The 20356-nt window shown below is 31.1% G+C and overlaps 1 protein-coding gene across 1 annotated transcript; it reads right to left on the reverse strand.

Moving 5' to 3' along the window:
• Positions 1 to 805: 805 nt before the first annotated feature.
• Smp_159710 (carbonic anhydrase-related) lies at positions 806 to 19825 on the reverse strand (the record flags this gene model as incomplete). Its single annotated transcript, XM_018796796.1, has 9 exons — positions 806 to 904; positions 2586 to 2711; positions 5850 to 6004; positions 6787 to 6853; positions 8203 to 8298; positions 8778 to 8966; positions 9826 to 9986; positions 10191 to 10274; positions 19774 to 19825. The coding sequence occupies 9 exons, from the start codon at positions 19823 to 19825 to the stop codon at positions 806 to 808; spliced, it is 1029 nt and encodes a 342-aa protein (XP_018651903.1).
• Positions 19826 to 20356: the final 531 nt, after the last annotated feature.

The following is a 20356-nucleotide window of genomic DNA, read 5'->3' on the forward strand; positions in this document are numbered from 1 at the left end:
AGTTACTGGATGGATACTGTCGTAAGCATTGTGAAATATATATTTTCTCCTCTTAATTACATGTGAACATGAATGGTTGAAAAAGATCAAAAGACAGATGTTGTAAATAATATTGGGCAAGGATATTTTCTAATGTACAATAATAAATATATACATGCAATAATATCCAGTCATACATAAGGAAAATATCTATATAATTATACACAGAAATCTTTAAAAGAACTTGTGTACAGTGAGATCAGTGATGGTTAAATACATTAGACAAAGCATACAACCAAATATAACTGTTTAGTACATACTTCATTACAACAAAATATTTCTTTATATCGTTCCAAATACCTGATAATGAGGTAGATTTAAAAGATCATGGGTATAAAAAAGCTATCTGATAACTGTATAATTAATTACATATTGAAATAAACTTAGTTTATAAAGGTATATTATTAACAGTTTATTTGAATACCTATATAAATGATCAAATGTAAATCACTTCTTTAGATATAGATATATATATGTAAAAATAAGAATAATTAAGAAAAAAGGTTTGGAATGTTGAATTATGGTAATGATGCTGCTGCTGATCACCGAATAATCATTATAATCACAAAGATTCAAATCAAATTCCAACAGTTTCAGGATGGTGTATTAATGCATGTATAAAAGAGGAATGAAATAAGAATTTTCATTGAATTGCGTTTTAGAGAAGAATGTATTTCCAAAAAATATCCATAAAAGATATAAATCAACATACATATTTTTTTCTCAGAAAGCTCACAATATAATTATAACCACAACGAACTAAGTATTAGGAAGTAATAGTGATAGTTAATTTGATCTTTAACTGTATGTTATCAATACTCTTTCTTGTTTTCCTTGGAGAAGTGAATGCTTTAACTATTCTTAGCTTTACAACATCGAAATATATGTACTGTATGACATACGTTGGTGATAACTTTAAAAAACGCATAACACTCACTTTTGCTGTTGTTATATATATATATATATATATATATATATATATATATATATATATATATATAGTTGTTCTATATCATAATACGGGAATTTTTCAAATTCTAAAGGTTTTATTCCCTATAGTTGAGATCATGAGTCAATTGAAGTTAGACCACCATGGAAAACCTGGAAGCACTGGATGGCCGTTTCGTCTCATTGTGGGACTCCTCGGTAGTGCGCATCCACGATCCCGCCTCGCAAGATTCGAACCCAGGATATATCAGTCTCGTGCGCGAGCATTTAACCGATAGACCATTGAGCCAACTCATGATCTCAACTGTATAAAATTACTAAAATCTCCACAAAACCCCCTTCTGATAATTTTATTTTTTGTCAATTTCAAAACTGTTTGTTTTCGGTTTAATGAATACGTAAGTAACGAGTTCTATAAATAACAAATTAGTGTTTTTTATAATTACTTATATCAAGTATATAGAAAACAAAATATTATTCAGTGTAACTCATAAATATTATCTTACCAAAATAGGTTCTCTGAGCTTGCATTGAACAATAAGGTTGCTTTATAAAATAAATCAAAATATAAATGATGTAAATCGTTATGCAAAAATGACTTTCGAGATATTACACCATGAAGAAACAAAACAATCCATTCTAAACGTATATCCAACGTAAAATCAAAATTTCATATAAATAGAGAATAATTTTGATACACCTATCATCATATTGTTCTTAAAGTCAACAACACGCTCGCTACTATTTTCAATTTAGATGGATTACAAATAACAGTAAACGTTTCAAGTTACTTATTTTGAGTGTAGTTTGGTTTTTTACAGCGATCTAAATGAATACGATGACGTATTTGGGTTGTTCCAATTTAATCGCCTGTATTTCGTATAATTCACCCTTAAACAAGGTAAGTTGACACAGTTGATACAGTATTGTTATATTCAAAATAAAAACTTTGACCTTGTATATTTAGCAGTTACAAATCTCAACAAATTTTACGCAACGACCTATGTGTTAAATGCTGTTTCTCCATACTAGTTCCTTGAAAATTTGAAACTATTGTTGTTGATAAAAAGTGCAATTATTTTATGTTTGTAATACATTTTTGAATGGATGGCTTTTTTGTAGGTCGTTTTGTATTAGCACGAAAGTTATCTCATTAGAACCTTATAGTAATACTTCCTCGTGTTTTCCATTTAATTTTTTGATTGTGATGATTTCTGAAACGTATTAAGCTGATTAGCTAAGAGTGAAATTATTATTTATAGTAATTTCAAGTTAGTCAGTACCTGATATTTTTATAGTTTGTTAATACCTTACCTCCTATTTGTTGCAGTTATATATATATATATATATATATATATATATATATATAGCACTTCATTCTTATAAAATAAAGACTTGTAAAAGACCATTGACATATGAAAATTCACTAGAAGTGCATATGAATCTGTCAAGTTTATGACAATTATCAACAATGTTAAATAATCATTATTTGTTTATAAAACTGAACGAATAGAGTAAATCAAAATTTTTCGTATGTAATCACAGACATTCCATGGATTGATTAGTTATAATTTAATATAACAAACAAGCATACTTACACTTTTTTTAAAATCAATGTTTGTTCGAACTGATCGATTATTCAATTTTTGAATGGTTCGATAATTATCAGCCATGCTGCCTGATCCTCGAAATGGCGCTATTCGAAGTTGGCGAAGAGATTTTAGCTAAGATATTAGTGTGATAAGATAGAAACAAATACTCATTATTTCTTTAGACATATTATATTTAAGAGGCAATAATAACATTATAGATCTCCTTTTGAATATAGTTTCGTTGACCATAGTTACTAAGCAAAAGCATTAAGAAGTTTAAATATGTCACTGCGAAATGTCACATTTCTAAATCAGATCGGTTGGTAAGTTATTCATGTTTTTTAGGTTCTGATTAGTTTTATACAATTGATTCCAGTAACAAAATACCCACTGATTGTTAGCATGTGATTTCGTTCGCTTGAATTATTCTAGGATATTGGTTCCCCTTTTTAAACTATTTTCATGGCGGTATGCAAGCTGAATTTATGTATGTTTTTGATGAGTAATAATAAGTGGAAAACACATTCAGTCTTTTATTTGAATGATGCAGTATTCAAGTGCACAAGTACATTTCCCAGGAAATTCGGCATAAAAAATAATAAGCGCCTAATAATTTCGTACAGACTAACTATATCTATAAGATAAAGCATTTTAAACATCCGGAGTAATTACAGGGATAACTATCTAGTCTAAATGTAGTATCTGGCTGAATTTGTACATGCTGAACAATGTACACATTAATTACTCTGAGCAAATTTGTAATTAGAATAATCCCTACTAATTAATTGTTTGGTTTTCAATATCTGTATTTTATGAGATTATTCGTTAACAATATCTAATAGCTTCTGTTAAATCTCTTCAAAAGGATTTTGAAGGGAGAACACATACCAACAGACTGCAAAAATTATTTCATCAAGATCTGAGGAGATACGAGGACTAAAATGGTACCACACTACTGTCGGCATTAGGGAGAGTTTTTAACAGAGTGTTGCTGAACCGGATAAAATATTCTGTAGACACCGAACTTCGCGATCAACGAACCGGATTCCGTAAGGATCGATCGTGCACAGGCCAGATAGCGAAACTACGAATCATTGTTGAAGAATCAATTGAATGGAACTCGTCAATATGCATCAACTTCCTTGACTATGAAAAGGTATTTGACTGCGTTTATAGGAGAATCCTATGATATCACCTTCGATACTGTGGTATAATTCAGAAGATCGTCAGCTCCATGCAGAATTTTTACGAAGTTCTACACTGTGAAGCCATGCATGGAGAGCAGTTCACCGATTCATTCCAATTGAATTTCAGTGTCAGATAAGGCTGTCTGCTGTCGCCTCTGTTACATCCTCTACTTGATTACGACAGAATACGATATGTAACTAACGGTAGTCGAAATTGTAGAATCCCACAGTCTCAAACCAGAAGACGAAAGAAGCAGGGCAGGGTAGGAGTTAGAAATGTTCAGAAAAACCAGGGTATTTATAATTATAAGTATTGGCTGTTACACCATTATAATTCAGCCAGTCGGTATAGAGGCAAGTTATGCTGTTGTCCAACCGTAGCATAAGACGCTGATATTTTAGAAGACTCTAATGTGTTCTCATTGGATGGAATCTTTTTGGTTGTTTTCAAACTTCTGGAGCCTTCATCGAGCATTTCGAAGCCGTCAGAGCGCCTCTCCTCTTTCTTCTGATAATATACTGGATTATGAAGAACACTACATCTCAGAGAAGCATGGGATACAGTGAAGACCCTGAGTACACTTAGACGGTTTGATCTTTGCAGATCGTCTATCTCTTCTATCCCATACTCAGCAGCAAACGCAGGTGAAAATAGTTAATGAAGCAGCAGCCTCTACGTCAGTAGTTATCATCATTTGCAAACAAGAAAGCGAGATACTGGAATACAACGCGGTGAGCGCCAACCTAATGGAACACAATGGTGAAGGTATGGAAGAGTTGCGAGCATTATTACTTGTCCATTATCATCCATAAAAGTGGGGGATCGGGTGAGGATATCAGAATTTTCAATGAAAACGCCAAGTTAGTTCCATTGAACGGAGCCGAAACTTGGTAAACTACCTCAAACAGAATCAAAAGGATACGAGTATTTATAAATAGTGTGTAAAGGAAAATACTCCATATTCGTTGACTGGATAACATCACAACGGTATATTACGGCAGAGACCAAACCAACTCTCAGTTAAAGAGAAAATAAGGAAGAGACACATAAGATGGATAGGAAACACATTGTAGAAATCACCAAACTGCATCACGAGCCAGGCCCTAACTTTGAATCACTCAGGGTAGAGAGAAAGGAGGAGACCAAAGAACATATTGCCCCAGAAAATCACACCCAGACGTCAAGAGAATGGATAATACTTGTTATTAACTAGGAAGGAAAGCCTAGGACAGCATTGGTTGGAGATCTCTGGTCGGCAGCCTAAATGCTACAAGGGATAACCAGTGTAAGCAGGTAAGTTAATACATTGCGTTTATATGACAAATGACGTACAGCGAACAGCTAAACATCTTCAGACCTAACGCGAATCCTTATAAAGCAATGGGGCTGGATAGCACCATTAGAAGAAAATTTCCAATTATTTCAAGTAAATGTAAGAAATATCGTGTTAAATGTTTCTAGCTTAAATGTGGCTTTATTTTTTAATATTTAAAGATTTCTAAATAAGATGGAATCAGTGGTAATTTATTTAATAATAAACAGTGTTTTTATTTATATATGCAATAGACTTAAGAACTTACGATAAATCAGAATGGAAGATTCTCTGAATTTTAATTCATGCGACTGAGTAATCTTAGGGTGTGCTTTTGTGAGAAAAATATCAATTTTTCTCACATACAGTAGCAACGCAAGAAACTGGCATTCTCCTAATAATAACTAGTTGGTCAACGATTGCGGATTATTTCCATAATTTAGGTTCGTCAGTATTTATTATGAAAGTTTATGTCCTATATAATTACATACAAGATGGTAGTCCAGAGCCCGATTGCCATTTGCAGGATCGTTGATGTACACTGCTGAGAAGTCTCTTACTATAATAAAACGGACATCTAGTGCATCCACGTTTTCAATAACAGCTTAAATGAGATCAGTATTTAATTTAAATATATTTATTCTGTATAGAAAACTTATATTTACGGTTTGGTTATACGCTTAGTTGGTAGAATAACTTATTCAACACAAATTTTTCATATTTGAAGTGATTAAAAACGGTTTATGAATTGTGACTATATGTTGTCTTACCTGAGTTTCTGTAATTACAATCGGTTGATTAAGCAAAATCCATGTTGCAGTCTCATAACAGGCAGGAAATGGTAAAGAGCCTTGGTAAGTTATATATTGCATAGTAGATGGCAAAACAGCATCCAACAACAAACCATGAAGCCTTTTAGATTGCCCTTTAAAGAACATTTGTTTATTATTACAATCAAAAATAATCAAAACAATTAGACAATGAATATATCTACAAAATCAAATCTTGGCAACACACAGAAATATGAAACTGTTTTCTAGCCATCCTATCTACTATATATAGGATAACATGTAGTACATAATAAAAGTTACATTTTTTATGCAAATACCGCCTATTAATTTTCATCTTCATTCGTAATACTCTTCAGATTATGATAATGACATTTCTTCGAACTGAGAAAAGTAAAGTTATCTACTTAATTATCAATTCATTCTTCAGTAATGGTAATCGTTATTAGTAAGGTGCTTATAGAGAACATTTTTATTTTGTAGCTAATGCATATTATTTACGAATTCGGTTGTGGGTTGTCAATGTCTGTTTATGTTAAGTAGTGGTATTCTGTATGACAGGATAATTTTGAACGAAATGATATCAAATAATAATATTGTCTCATCAGATAGGTAACTGAGACGATTAGCAAAATTTATAATTCATCCAACATCATTCACAAATTGACGAGCATAAAACTGGTACAAACAAACTTCAACACCTTGACGGAAACAGTATTTATTATACTTGTTAGGACTAAGCGCATTTGTGTCTATAATCCATTTTATCGGCAAAGGGACATTATTATGGATCAAGATAATAGATCCATACGGTTTGTTCAATTTCATAGGGTGATCTACTTTGACATTTTTTTATTGTTTCAAAGTGTGTTTTAGTCTCCTTGCTAACTTTTATCAAAAGAGTTGAACTAAAGTATACCTTTTAATTGAACCTGCTCTGCCGTAGATAGTAATGCTTCCAAATCAGCTGATGATTGATCACCAATCTGAAAGATTACAGAAATAAATTAATTGAAACTAATTTAATCAGTAATTTAGATACAGTTAACTTCTATTTATTGGGCTGGTCAACTTTGTTCAAGAAATAGTTTTCTTACTAGCATTATGTGGAGATTCAATCAATTTAACCCAGTCATTTCTTAGGTTGAAATTAAAAATTTATGACAATTTGTGAACCATATGGCTCATTTTATTGAGAACACTTGTTCAGACATATATATACAATGGACGAATATGTAGGTGCGGTTGATTAGTTTTTTGTCTTATGAAAGATTACACAGTGCCTTCGTAAAATATGAAAACCATACATTTAGTACATCATTCGCACACATTCTTTTAGTTATTCTTCAAATACTTCTTCATTCCTTCAGTTCTGTCAATACTCCAGTTACTCTTTGTTTCCCTTCGTCTTCTGTTATATTCAATGTTCTTTTTGCCGACATTCCACTTCTGATACATATATATATATATATACATATATATATATATATATATATATATTCTACTGAATATTAATGATTAATAATTAATACAAATAAAATTATAGATGTCATAAATTTTAAACCAGATTTAATAAGCATTCAGCTTACTTATATATTAAAAACGACCAGATATCAAGTCTATCCTTCAATCGTAAGTATTGAAATAAGGATTATTTAAATAGACTACATTAATCTATCGTCCTACTGACCATACCATATACATATATATTATTGTTTTAAGTCAATTTAACAACATTGAATTTTTGGTCTATCCCATCAGATATCGTGAGGAAGAAGTATAAGTATCTCAGGTCCCTCATTCTGCCGATTTTTTCTAATATCATCTACTGAATAGACATTCATATACTTGAATTGGAGCCACATTTTAAATATCATTACTATCAATACCATGCGGTTATTCAAACCGAAATAGTTGAAGAGTTGTTTGATCTTTCAATTTGTTGATTGAAGGTCAAAAGCCTTAATCACTGAGCCATCGCTGCTAATTTGTTGACAGATTATACAGCTTGCTATTAACCTTCACATTCCAATATATTCACAGACAACACTAAATATTTATAATCTTTACTACATTTGATAACATGTCCATTTGCTTACATAATTAGGAACAATATTTATTTCGATATACATATATCTTGTCAGAAATGCATTCAAACTTATACAACTTTTGTTTCTTAAATCAATGTAACAATAATAAAGAGTTTTACTTTCTCAAGATGGCAATTTATGTATCTTTTTTTATTTAGTTTATATCCATTAGTAAATCTCTTTTATTTTAATTATCGGCATAATGTGAATTTTTTTGGTAACGAAAATTAACAAAATAAACTTACTTTAAAAAGAACGGACAATACAGCTAAGCCATTGGGTTTTGAAAGTGCGTTAGAAAAGTTTTGGTATAAAATAAAATTGAATGCATACAGTTGTAGCTGTGAAATAAATATGCAAAAGAAGAAGTGCGTAATACCAGTATAAGCATAATTTAGTTAATATCGTTTAATTATTTAAGATGTTATGACAAAAACCAAATCATGTAACTACATGTAATCAAACACGGTCTTAGCTAAGCAGTCGGAAAGCTAACCGCATATGATATAAGAGTTAGTGAATATGTCGGTTATAATCAGATATTAAACCAGGTTCATATTGAGTATGAGTCCACTCACAATATCAGTGTTTTGTCTTGTTGAATGAACAATGACACAGTGTGGTTGAATAAAGCACTATTATTTTTATTTTAACGGTTTAAGCGAACACAATGTCTAAACAAACTAACTTTACATAATACAATATATTTTGTTATTACCGGCTTTTCATCTATAAAGTGATGGATAGAACTACCAGCCATTTCAAAAGATAAATTTGAGATGTAATACAAAATATTTTTAATTCAACAGTAGACAAATACCTCAGCTGGAAAAGCAATACCATCAATTCGGTGATCTGAACCACGGTCTGATCTTGAGCCAAATTTGATTAAAGCTCCAAAGAATTTATAGTTATATACTAATGGTCCTTCACTGAATACAACTGATGCTGTTGAATCGAGGATTTTCACCTGTAAATCTTGTCCTGTATTCACAACCTCCACATCAATCTAATAAAAAAGTACATAAGCGTTAATAAAATCGAAATGTAATATATCACCATTCACCCTGCTCTACTTTTGATTGAACTAAACTAAACTTACTAAGGATTAAATAACATGCAATTTTACACTAGCAAATTTTTTTAGATCTTCAGTGTACAACATGAAATGTTCCGAAAAATGTAAGTTGGAAATAAACAACTTGAATAACAATTACACAATTACACAGACAGAGACGTTTCTCAACTGTGTATAATGCAAACCAATCAAGATTCATGCAGTTATTACAACTTATAGAACGTTCAGACTTCGTAGTCTTCAAGTGGATTCTCTCTTCTTTTGAAGATGTTTTAAGTAGGAATCCTTGTTTTCAAATTCTTGGATCTCATAGGGATTTTTCACAATGAAGTATCAGTCATTATCTATATGTCTTTTTACGTACATGCACCCATCTACATGAATTGATTTACTTTTTAACAAATATGTTCGTTTATGAATATAAAATAAGTTAATTTTATAAACCAATAAACACTCCAGAAACTAGCCAGTTCATGCTTAAAACGTTCTCTTAAAATATTCAAAAGTTTTGTCAGTATGTTCAGAAATTTATTGCCCATTATCCTAACTTTTATATTATATCGACCTAATCATGAAAGATTTTACAGTCGAATATTTGCTTAGAAACACGTTTCTCGTTAGATTTTGTAAATTTAACACTTCTACTGGACCATAAAGTCAACTTTTATTTCAGTGTCTTAAAATAGTGCCAAATTCAGTTGTTTAGTTTTCATCTAGTCGAACTGACACTTCGTATAGAACGAAATATTGAGGAATTTACTGTGGTGTAAACAATTAGGCTGACACTTACTTGCTTATCTGAACCTGAAATTTTCAGTGGTACCAAATTAGGATCATATAGTAAATGTTTCGTGGAGATACTGATTGGAGATTGCATTTTCCCTTGATAACAAGCTGGCCAAACGTCACTGGCAATAGCCATGAAAGCTGTCTGTCCCCAGTGACTCGGACCTAGAAGTGAATGAACCCAAATATTTTAAACTTATACGCCATATTAATTATAATACTGAGAATTTAGTATTTTATATATATATATATATATCAATTCATTTTCTACACACAGTTTATAAAGATTATGCTATAAAAGATGTTCAGATATTCATTCAAATTTATATATGGAACACAGAAAATCGATTGAGACAAATTAATCCATACCTCCCATTACGCCTTCTTTATAGTGCCACCATGTATCCCAAGAAGGATCCCAAGAACCATCATGCCACAAAGCATTCATTCTCCCTAAAAAATATTTTAAATATTTGAAGTAACTGAAATTGTCAACACTAGCAAAATTAATTGATACAATGAATTCCTAATGTGGAATCGTTTCTTAATGTCTATACACGTGACAAATATTGAAATATGGAATCACTTACTTCGTATTTACCAAGAAACGTAAATTGCACATAATTTTATCAACAGTATTTATATTTTCAACTGAATATATTTCGTCGTCACCACACATTAACAGGCTACCTGTTCCTGCCATCTAGATATTTCAACAAGTTATCTGTTTCCATGTTTGTTTTAACAGATCACTATATCAATCAATTGCATAACCTATTCAGGTGCATTTATAAAAAGTTTGCGACTCCTGACTGTACAAGTTACAAAAATGTACAGTTGGAGACATTGTGATGGTTGGCAATATGCATTGAAAAGAATGTATATCATTCAGATGTCAACTTCTGTAATGTTCATATCTAACTGACGATAACTCAATATTTATTGTCGATATCGATCAAGAAATAAGAAACGGAAACTCACTGAAATAATTTGTAGTGAGAATTCTATATTGTACCAAAAATATAATATTGAATAAAGCTGATGATAAATAGAATAAATTAAAAAAATAAAATAAACCCAACACCAAATCTCTTTGGATATGTATCAAACTTTTCATTCACGTTAAAAGAAAGGTCAAAAGTGGATACAGTTGTTTCATACAACTAAATATATTCCTAACAAATTTAACGACCTCATCGATATCTCATGAATTAGCATTGTTCTATAGAAAAAAACCAATAATGTGGTTATAATTTAAAGATTATTTGACCAATGGTCTCGAAAAACATTCAGTTTTTTATTGTTGTTCTTCTTTTAAAAGCTGATCCGAAGATATTGACAATTTAAGATATTTTTATACTTGTTAAAAAACATCTTCCTAAGTGCCAACTAATATGATATAAAATTGTACTACATTAGATAAAAAGCTACTCGCACTTACAACGAACGCAATTTAAGCCAATGGAATATTAATGTAGTTTGTGCTACTGATGTCGACAGATACAAGTTGTATGTATCATCACTCAAAAGTGAAATGCCTGGAGGCAAAAGGTTAAGGAGATGAAAGAAAAGAGAACAAGAACGAAGAATGATTGATGTGGAAACAAAAGAACAAAGAAGTCTGAGACGACTGATTGATATTTTCAGAGGGAACAGTTAACTTCGAGACTATTGATTGACATTTTGCAAATGAAGTATTTACTGTATGGTTCTCACATTTTACCAGGATTTTTTGTAACTTTGTGTTCTCGTTCACTAAAGTAGTATTTAATCCATTTTAGTAAAAGTGTACTTATCTTCGAATATTTTTTATTTAAGTCAGTTATACTGGCATATTTGTTGAACGTTTCAATCAAAGAATTGTTTAGAATGACTACGGTCTTATTTTCTATTTAATCAACCATTTATTTCTTATTTTCAAAAAAAATTTTTATCCATAAAAGTACAGCAGTACAACAATTAAGAAATATATACAACGGTGAGTAAACCGTATAATTAACTTTTGTTTTTCTATTTTTTCAAGATTTGAAGCAAAACACGTTTATCTTACACTGATATTATAATGTTTCTAGATTCACAGAAAAACCAACGAACCACAACTTATGATTAAAGTTTGTTTTTGTTTCAAGGTGTATTTTTCAGGGGAAAGGAATTTGGATGAAATACCCTTCAAAATAATATAACTAAATTTGAATAATATGTTTGACTTATTTTAAAAAACTAAAATAATAATTCTTGCATTATCCTTACTGGGGATAGACTTATTTATATTTTTTATATACACATGGTATATACTTCCTGTAGTAAGTTTAATAAGTATGACCCATAACATGTGTAACTATTGAATATCGGCATATATAACTTGGATTTAGCATGTGTTCACATATATTTAACATAGAAATACCCAATCACTTCTTACCGCTTGTAATTCTTTTGTGTTATTTACGATATTTATGTGTTTTGTGCTTTGTTATTGACGACTACTACTAATTACCCCGCTAATCATGTGACATAGACTAGGTAACATCAAAATTATGCTTCATTTATAATTTTAGATAATATTAAAAAGATAAGTCAGTATGGATGACAAATACATAATGTATCCGCTTAAACTAGTTCAATTAAGAAATGATCTCTTTGTGCCTTTCCAAGAGTTGCTAATAGATAATATTACATTGACTTCATAATCAATAGCCCAAATGTCTAGCACTGTGAATATCATCATATAGCTTGCAATAAAGTAAATTAACATAGCATAATAGATAGACGGCATTTGAATAATACATTATTTTAGATCAGACTGAAATAATGAGATAAACGTTTCTAGGTTCATCAAGGCAACTTTCACTCGTCATCTGGAGAAATAGGTATTCCGTACTTGATTTTGTTTGAAAAGCTGACAACAGTTTTTCATTCTGGTCTAAATGAAACTAACATCTGTGAAGTTTCCTCACTTTTACACTTAACGTTTAGAAGGACGAGTAAAATGTCAGTGAATTACGTGTTTGATACTCCAATATTTTATTAAACATATCTGTAACGATAGCGTCGAAAACCAAGTAACCTTTTTGATGTATGTGCTTCTATTATATTTGTCGACAGCTATTTAATTTGGCATAACATTTATTAAAGATCAGGGTTTAGCATTTCCAAGACCTTTTATGCTATTCATTAAATTAATTTCTCACTTAAAAAAAGATAATGTAAACATGAATTAGAAGAAAATCCCCTATCATGAAGTTGTTTATTTTGCAAATAACTGTGAATTCATTCAAAGAACCGTTTTAAATCGACTGATTTCGAAAATACTTCTGTTAACATTGCTTAGAGGATTGAAGAAGTCACTGAATGTGAGTTTTGACTGTCAAATAAAGTTAACAACAAAATACTTAAAAAAGCAAAACAATTATAGGTCTAATAACTTCAAAGTACATTCGGATCAATCATGATTCAATGTAAAAATGACTGCAGGTACAAACGTAGTCAACTGTTTTTATTCCTGCTACTTATTTATTGTTTGTTTTAAACTATTTTGTCAGCATATGGTATCATTTCAAAGGTATACTTATAGTATAGGGATTATAAGAAATAGGAAAATATGTGAAGATTTTTACAACGTCAACAAAAATAATCCAAAAGTTCATTTTGGCATGTTAAATAAGCAGCATATGAAATAAACATGAATGATTCATTGTGAAATGACACTGTCAAATCATTGAAATGACCTATTTGAATAGTCAGTTATCATTGCGAAATTTCCTGCTTAGGTTACAAAATGAAAATACCACATTGTTGTAACACCTCTTGTCAACTGTATATGCATTAAACATTCTACAGAGAAACGTAATTAACTATGATTTTAGTCAACTGATATTAAACGTGTTTTAGAATTATCTATTGCGAACGTTACACGTTGAACTTCATTTCACTATCAAAGTAGAAGTACAAAAACAAATTTGTCAATACAAGAATTTTTCATGCTTTAGTGACAACTTGGTAAATAGACTATATTGACCTTCATATGCACAGGTCAGTTTATGATTCACACTCGACAAAAGGAGTGGACGTGCTAACGCATTCATTTCTAACAAAAGGGAAGATGAACTACGTCTTACATAAATGTTTTGTCGAGGCATTTAGGATCTGTTTGCTAGCTAAATCATTTAATTTCCTTACTATTAGAATTTCTCCACTTTCCTTTTCGGATGTATTGATCGATTATGAGTTCTTTTTGTGATCTAAGTTAATCAGCCCATTTGCTTTAAACATGCTGACTCAAATATTTCAACATCATATGTCACAAAGACCTGAGATAATTTATTAAAGTTATAAATCAAAGATTTAATTTTCAAAAATGTTCTTAAAAATAGTTTCCGTTTGACTTGTCTCTGGTTATCACTGTTCAGTGAAAGTTTATTTGAAATCGCAACATGTAGTTTTGCATGAATTTGAGTAAACTCACCGTTTACAACAAAATTAGTATCCAATTTTTGGGTAGATGAGGAAGTATTTTGTCCAAACATTTCGAAGCGGTTCGCAAAAGCACTCACTTAAATAGTTTGATCGTCTCATGTTTCAACTTTTGCAGTCGAGATAAATACAGCATATGTGTACTGACATAATATACGATTTAAAATAAATACGCTATCCTAAGTGTTATTTGATGTGATAAAACCTCTATTTAAAATTATGTCTATTAGTTACCGACTTGTAAATGAGTCTCAGAAGTTCTAATGAGAGATTGTGACCTGAGAATACCATTCTACTTGTAGACATGTAATAATCCATTGGCGAATCGCTAACCGAATGCAGTTGGAAGTATGAACCATTTGAGATCTATCCCAGATGCTTTAAATTGAAGCTCTTGTTGCTAACTTCAAGAGGTTCTAGATCCAATTCTACTCTGTATCGTTGATGCATTATGTTGTAAAATTATTTAATAGAAGGAACAGTTGTCCTATTTCTTCCTGATTTTCACCGGTCATTAAAATGATTTCCCTTTTTATGTAAATTAAAGTCAGACAATGTATAGAAATATCATTTACAAAAAATATCAGATAATAACGAGTATAGTCAAATTTATACCATCAGGATTCCTATCTGGTCTTGAATAATGGAATTATTTAAAACTATTCCTGCAATTATCTTTTTTTATTTTTAAATGATAACTATTTCTTTTATTAACCTGAATTTAAACTAATCAGTCAGATAGATACATATCATACTGATTACTCATTGTTTTGAATTATACATCATTTCATATTTCGTAATTCCAGAGGTGGGGTTTTAGATAAACTAAACAATCAGTTTTCTTCAAACCACCGTTATTTTACGATCATTAATAAATACAGCAAACGTACATACCAAATAATTGTATTGCTTTTCCGATGCGTACACCTCTTCGATTGATTTTAGCCTTAGATACACAAAATTATTTAACAACATTTCTGACAGTTGTATATTGTACAGCTTATGATCCTAAAATGTCATTTTATATGAAACAACCATGTTACGATTATTTTCCCAAATGATATTTCTTTCTTTAATTCACCGATAATTAGTATTTGTTATTGTGGGCAGTGTTTTCATGTTAGGTTTACCAGTAATTTTCTGTACAATCTCTCATCCATCATTCAAACGTTTCCTGTTATCCAACTATATATGGGTGGGAACTGATAAACATATTAAGTAAGTATGCATGAATTTATGATCAATCAAACAGTCAGATTTCAAGTAGTAGTCTGTAAAGCATATTTTTGGTTTATAAGTGGACGGTGAATCAAGTGTTTAAACATCACTGAAAAACATTGTATCTGAACAGCTTCCTGATGTACCTTAAGGTATTTGAAATATTGATAGAAACACTTACAAATAAATTTTTATGATCAAAAATAAAATAAATTTATATCCGTTCTTATCTTTCCACAGCATTTACATGGATTTTTATATGAGAGAAATAGTGAATTATTTGAGAAGTAATAAGAATCAAGTAAAATTTAATTGTCTGGATCAATCACAATTAAGCTAAAGTTCAATAATGTTCCTAATGTATCTTTTTGTTATTTCGCATGCTCGATGTGTAATTACCATTGATTATGTGATATAAATAAACCAGCTTACTTATAATCAGTATTAGCGATTTCAATTTATGAGAAAATCAAATTTATTAATGTGTGTGTTAAGATGAAATTATAGTATATTGTTTAGAGGTTGGCAAAGTGCTACATACGTCACTGTAGTCTTCTCAAATGGGCTTGACACAACACGTCGTAACTTTTGTCTCTTAGGATGCTTAAGCGACCTATGGATGGTGCTGAAAACTTCAAATTTGACGATGCGTATTTAATACATAAAGACTGCTGGTATAAATTTGTTCGATCAAAAGAATAAACCAGACTGATATTTTATTAAGCTAATTTTTAGTGGGTCGCTTGTAGTTAGATTAACATTCAGATTTATGTAAGCTGGCCAACTATAATATGAAATCAACCGATTAATAACTTACCGTGTGAATACACATTTGCAGTATAATAATTACCGATTTTCACACCGAATCAATTTTGGCCGTTTGATCAGGTTAAATACAAGTGACCAAATAAATGTACTTGTAAAATCTGTTACTAGCTGGCAAGCTAAAATCAGTCGGTAGGCGTTTGACCCGTCATTTAATTCTACCTCACATATATTTGGTCAACTTGAACAATTGAAGTAAGGTAAACAAGAAACTAGGAAGAGATATAATGAGTGTTTTCTACTTGCCATTGTTCACTTTTATTGAAAACAAAAATCAATCAGAAATACAGTTGACTTGTGCAAAGTTCAGGAATCCGTTACAAAAAAACATAAATTTATTTTGACTCTTGTGCATTGCAGTTCTTAAAGATGAACGTGCAAGTAAAAAACGAAAAAGAGGGGTTTCACAAATCACTAAAAGAAATTAAATGAGCTCACACTAAACTAGGGATTAAATTATAAAAATTACGTACAGTATCTGATTACATTACACATATTCACAATTTAAAACATACATTAGTTATACAGCAATTCAAGGATAAGCTAGAATGGATGCAGATCTACTTTGATTGAAATATATTTAAATTGATTGTTAAGCTTGCCTCTCCTTTTATAAATTCGATCTACTTCTACCTACCTACCATAAAAAACAATACAGTTTGAAATAAAGTAAATGGCAATCAAAACTTGTCGCATTACATAAAGATTATCTTTGTCTAAAACTTTTAGGCTCTGTCCTACATAATAACAGTGATACGATCTACATTTTGTCTCAATTCACGGCTAACAAAACGAACATGCTAACGAAGATACAAGTTGCAAAAGTGTTTGTCCTTCCAGTCATTTTTAAAACATGATTATCTTAAGAAAACTAAGTGAAAGATTATTGGTAATACACAGAAAACAGACAAATGAATCAAAAAACAATCAACTTATCTGTGAGATTATAAGTAAACCAGCTAACAAAATGTAAACTTGAAAGTTTTCAATAAAATGTTTAGTTATCGTTTGCAATAAATGCAAAGAAAAATGAACAATAAAACTGTAAACATTCAAAACAGCCTGAATGCAAGATACGTGAGACAAAAATGTATGTATGAGTTCATATGCTCGATATAACAAGCATTATTTTCTTATGAAATTATTTATAAAATATCTAACAAAAAATATCAAAGAAAGTTAAATGGGGAAAATGATCAGAAAAACATAAAACCAAATAAACTTCAACCCATAAGGATGGCAAACAATGACGAAAACATTATAGTATCATAGAAGATCAAGGAAAATACGCGCAAATGAACAACAGTCTAAAGACAGAAGAATGAGGACATTTTAAAATAATTAAACCTTCAGTGAGTGGAAAATTGTAGCTTAGTTTAAAATATCAAAAACAAAATTGACGATCAAACCCCAACCAAAGGAAAGTGATTATCGAAAGGCTAATCAAACCTCAAATGCTTCATCGAAAACACCACATTTGCTCAAATTTGCAAATTTCACAAATTAGCAGCCTAATAGCAAGTAGGAAGTGGTAACAACATTCACAGCAAGACTAATTCAGTGCTTAGGTGAGATTTGTTCGTCATATCGTCTAATGATAGTTACAAAAAACGATAAAACGACAAAGATGTTGAACGAAATTACCGGACAAACAGTCGAAACATTTTCAGTCAATTCTATTAATACGTCAATACACCAAATTCGCCATCAAACGATAAATGTTTCTTTGTACTTATCTTGGGCACAAAGTGTGAGCGATCTCTTTACAATAAACTAGTTTACTTGATTATTGCATTGAAATTAAGCTTCCTTCTGTGTTAAGGGTAGTCTATTAGTAATATTATGCTAATTGTATTACTATTGATCATTCACAGATGACCTAATACCGAAACACACTTCTTCAAACTAACAGTAAAAATTGAAACTGCTTTTAGTTCACACCTTACGAATATAACGGCAGCTAAACAATCTTGATCTTATTGACATCTTTGGTTTTGGACTACATACAGGTAAATACAAGACAGTATAATTAAAATTATACTCATGTTTAGACACTCAGATGGAATTAAAGATAAAACTGTTTCCTTATTTATGGATCTGTCCCACTACACTGAACAAAAGCTTTTGCAGTACACATAAGCCACTGAGCTTAGTAATAAACCAGTTCAGAATCCACATAATGGGGCAAAAGTTATTTTCTAAAATTAACAAACTCATTCCTCAATGAGTTTGTATTCTGTAAATATTTCTAGACATTAAGTCCCGTCTCGTGGTTCCGTAACAAAACTGCATGTCTATAGTAAAACCTTGGATTGATTTTTAAGTCGGGTAGAAAACCACAAAGAGATTGGTTTCGGAGCCTGGACACGAAAGAAAAAGATAGGTATTCGTCTGAGAATAAACCGATGGAAGCAACTCGAAATACACTTCCTAATATTTCATATTGAATACCGAATCGATGAAAACTGCCTACCTAAACTCTCGCCGAATACAAAACATGCGCTCGTTGATTACGCGTTTACCATACCAAGTCATGATGCTACCGGTATGCAAATTATACATAAAATAGAATAGATTTAAGATAAAGGTCTACTTAAAATAACCGTAGAATACGAAGCTCCCAAACAAGTCTAAAAATCAACCTAGTTAAAGTTTCAGATGTTGGTTAACCAGAACAGAACTGCCAAGGTTTCTTATTCTTGTTAAGTAGGTTAAACAAAACCTCTTTTTCGAAGGGCGCTAAATACTCACTTATGTTTATCAAAGTTTTTGAACTCACACAAAGTAGTTGATAATATATAATCTTAGCCGTCTTAATAGATCAATCAATCAGTCAAAAACTACGGCCAACACGAGTTACTCAACTGGACTAGTATACGCGAAAGATTGCGTAATTTTATTCCATGCAGAGTCAAAACACGTCATAAATGTGCTATCTCCATTAAACGTTCGTAAAAATAGTGATAAGGTCATCTATTGCTTCAAAAACCACAGTGCTACAACATCTTCAACTACTTACGATGGCAAAATAGTTAGCTCAAGTCAGTACACCAAACAGCAGTCAACCAAATATTTTTGAGTTCTAAACAAGATTTTGCAAAGTACATTGATTCTAATTAGTTGTATGTTTTTGCTGAACGACTATTCAGTTGGTCTGCATTCCAACTAACGTATGATCATAGTCCATCAAGTGGAAAGCGTCAAAATAACTGAAGGCTATTTGAGTTTGTACGCTATGGGCGAGCAAGACATTAAACAGTAAACTTGGACAAGAGAAAAACTGACGAAATAAACTTGACACTACACTTTAAGTACACAAGTATCAGAAAAAAGTCTATAAGAGCCCGTGAACTATTTTCGGAGTGCGATAAACCCACTCTCCTACTTATGCTATAAATCGTAACAATAATACAGCAGTAAAAGAACAAAAATAACTTACTGGTTTTAGTGAAGGAAATAATAGCGAAAACTGTCAAGACTCCAAAAATCATTCCCACAGATCAGGTGGGCGCATCTGTTTGTTATGGGGAATTTTCATCATAACGAAGCTATAGTCTAAATGAACATGCGCAGTATAAAGTAATGGATTCAAGTTTCTAACACCTAAGGTCGTATACTTAACATCGTATTCAATGTCCAAAAAATGAAGTAGGTCGCGTTTCAATATCCATCTATTTAAATATGGGTTCAACGTGAATCTTTTGTGTACAATATCTTGGATAATGTTAATCATCAGATTCTGACAATCGAACGGAGGTTAGCAGACGAGATCACCAAGCTAACCAGTTGCTGTTAGGGTTTAAATAATGAATAAGGTACATAGCTTAACTATAGGTTTTACTTTCGTTTGATTAGTAACCTCCAATAAGTCAGGCATTTGCTTAAATAATTATGCGATTGGCAACATTTGAAATGACTTTCCAATGCAAACAATTTTATAGGCGTTCGAGACTGGTGCCTATCTTGCATCTCAATGAACTACTATATAGTCAAATGCCAAGTTGTTTGCCCTAAATGTTTGT

This window comes from Schistosoma mansoni, chromosome 4 (genome assembly GCF_000237925.1).
Source record: "Schistosoma mansoni strain Puerto Rico chromosome 4, complete genome".
NCBI lineage: Eukaryota > Metazoa > Platyhelminthes > Trematoda > Strigeidida > Schistosomatidae > Schistosoma > Schistosoma mansoni.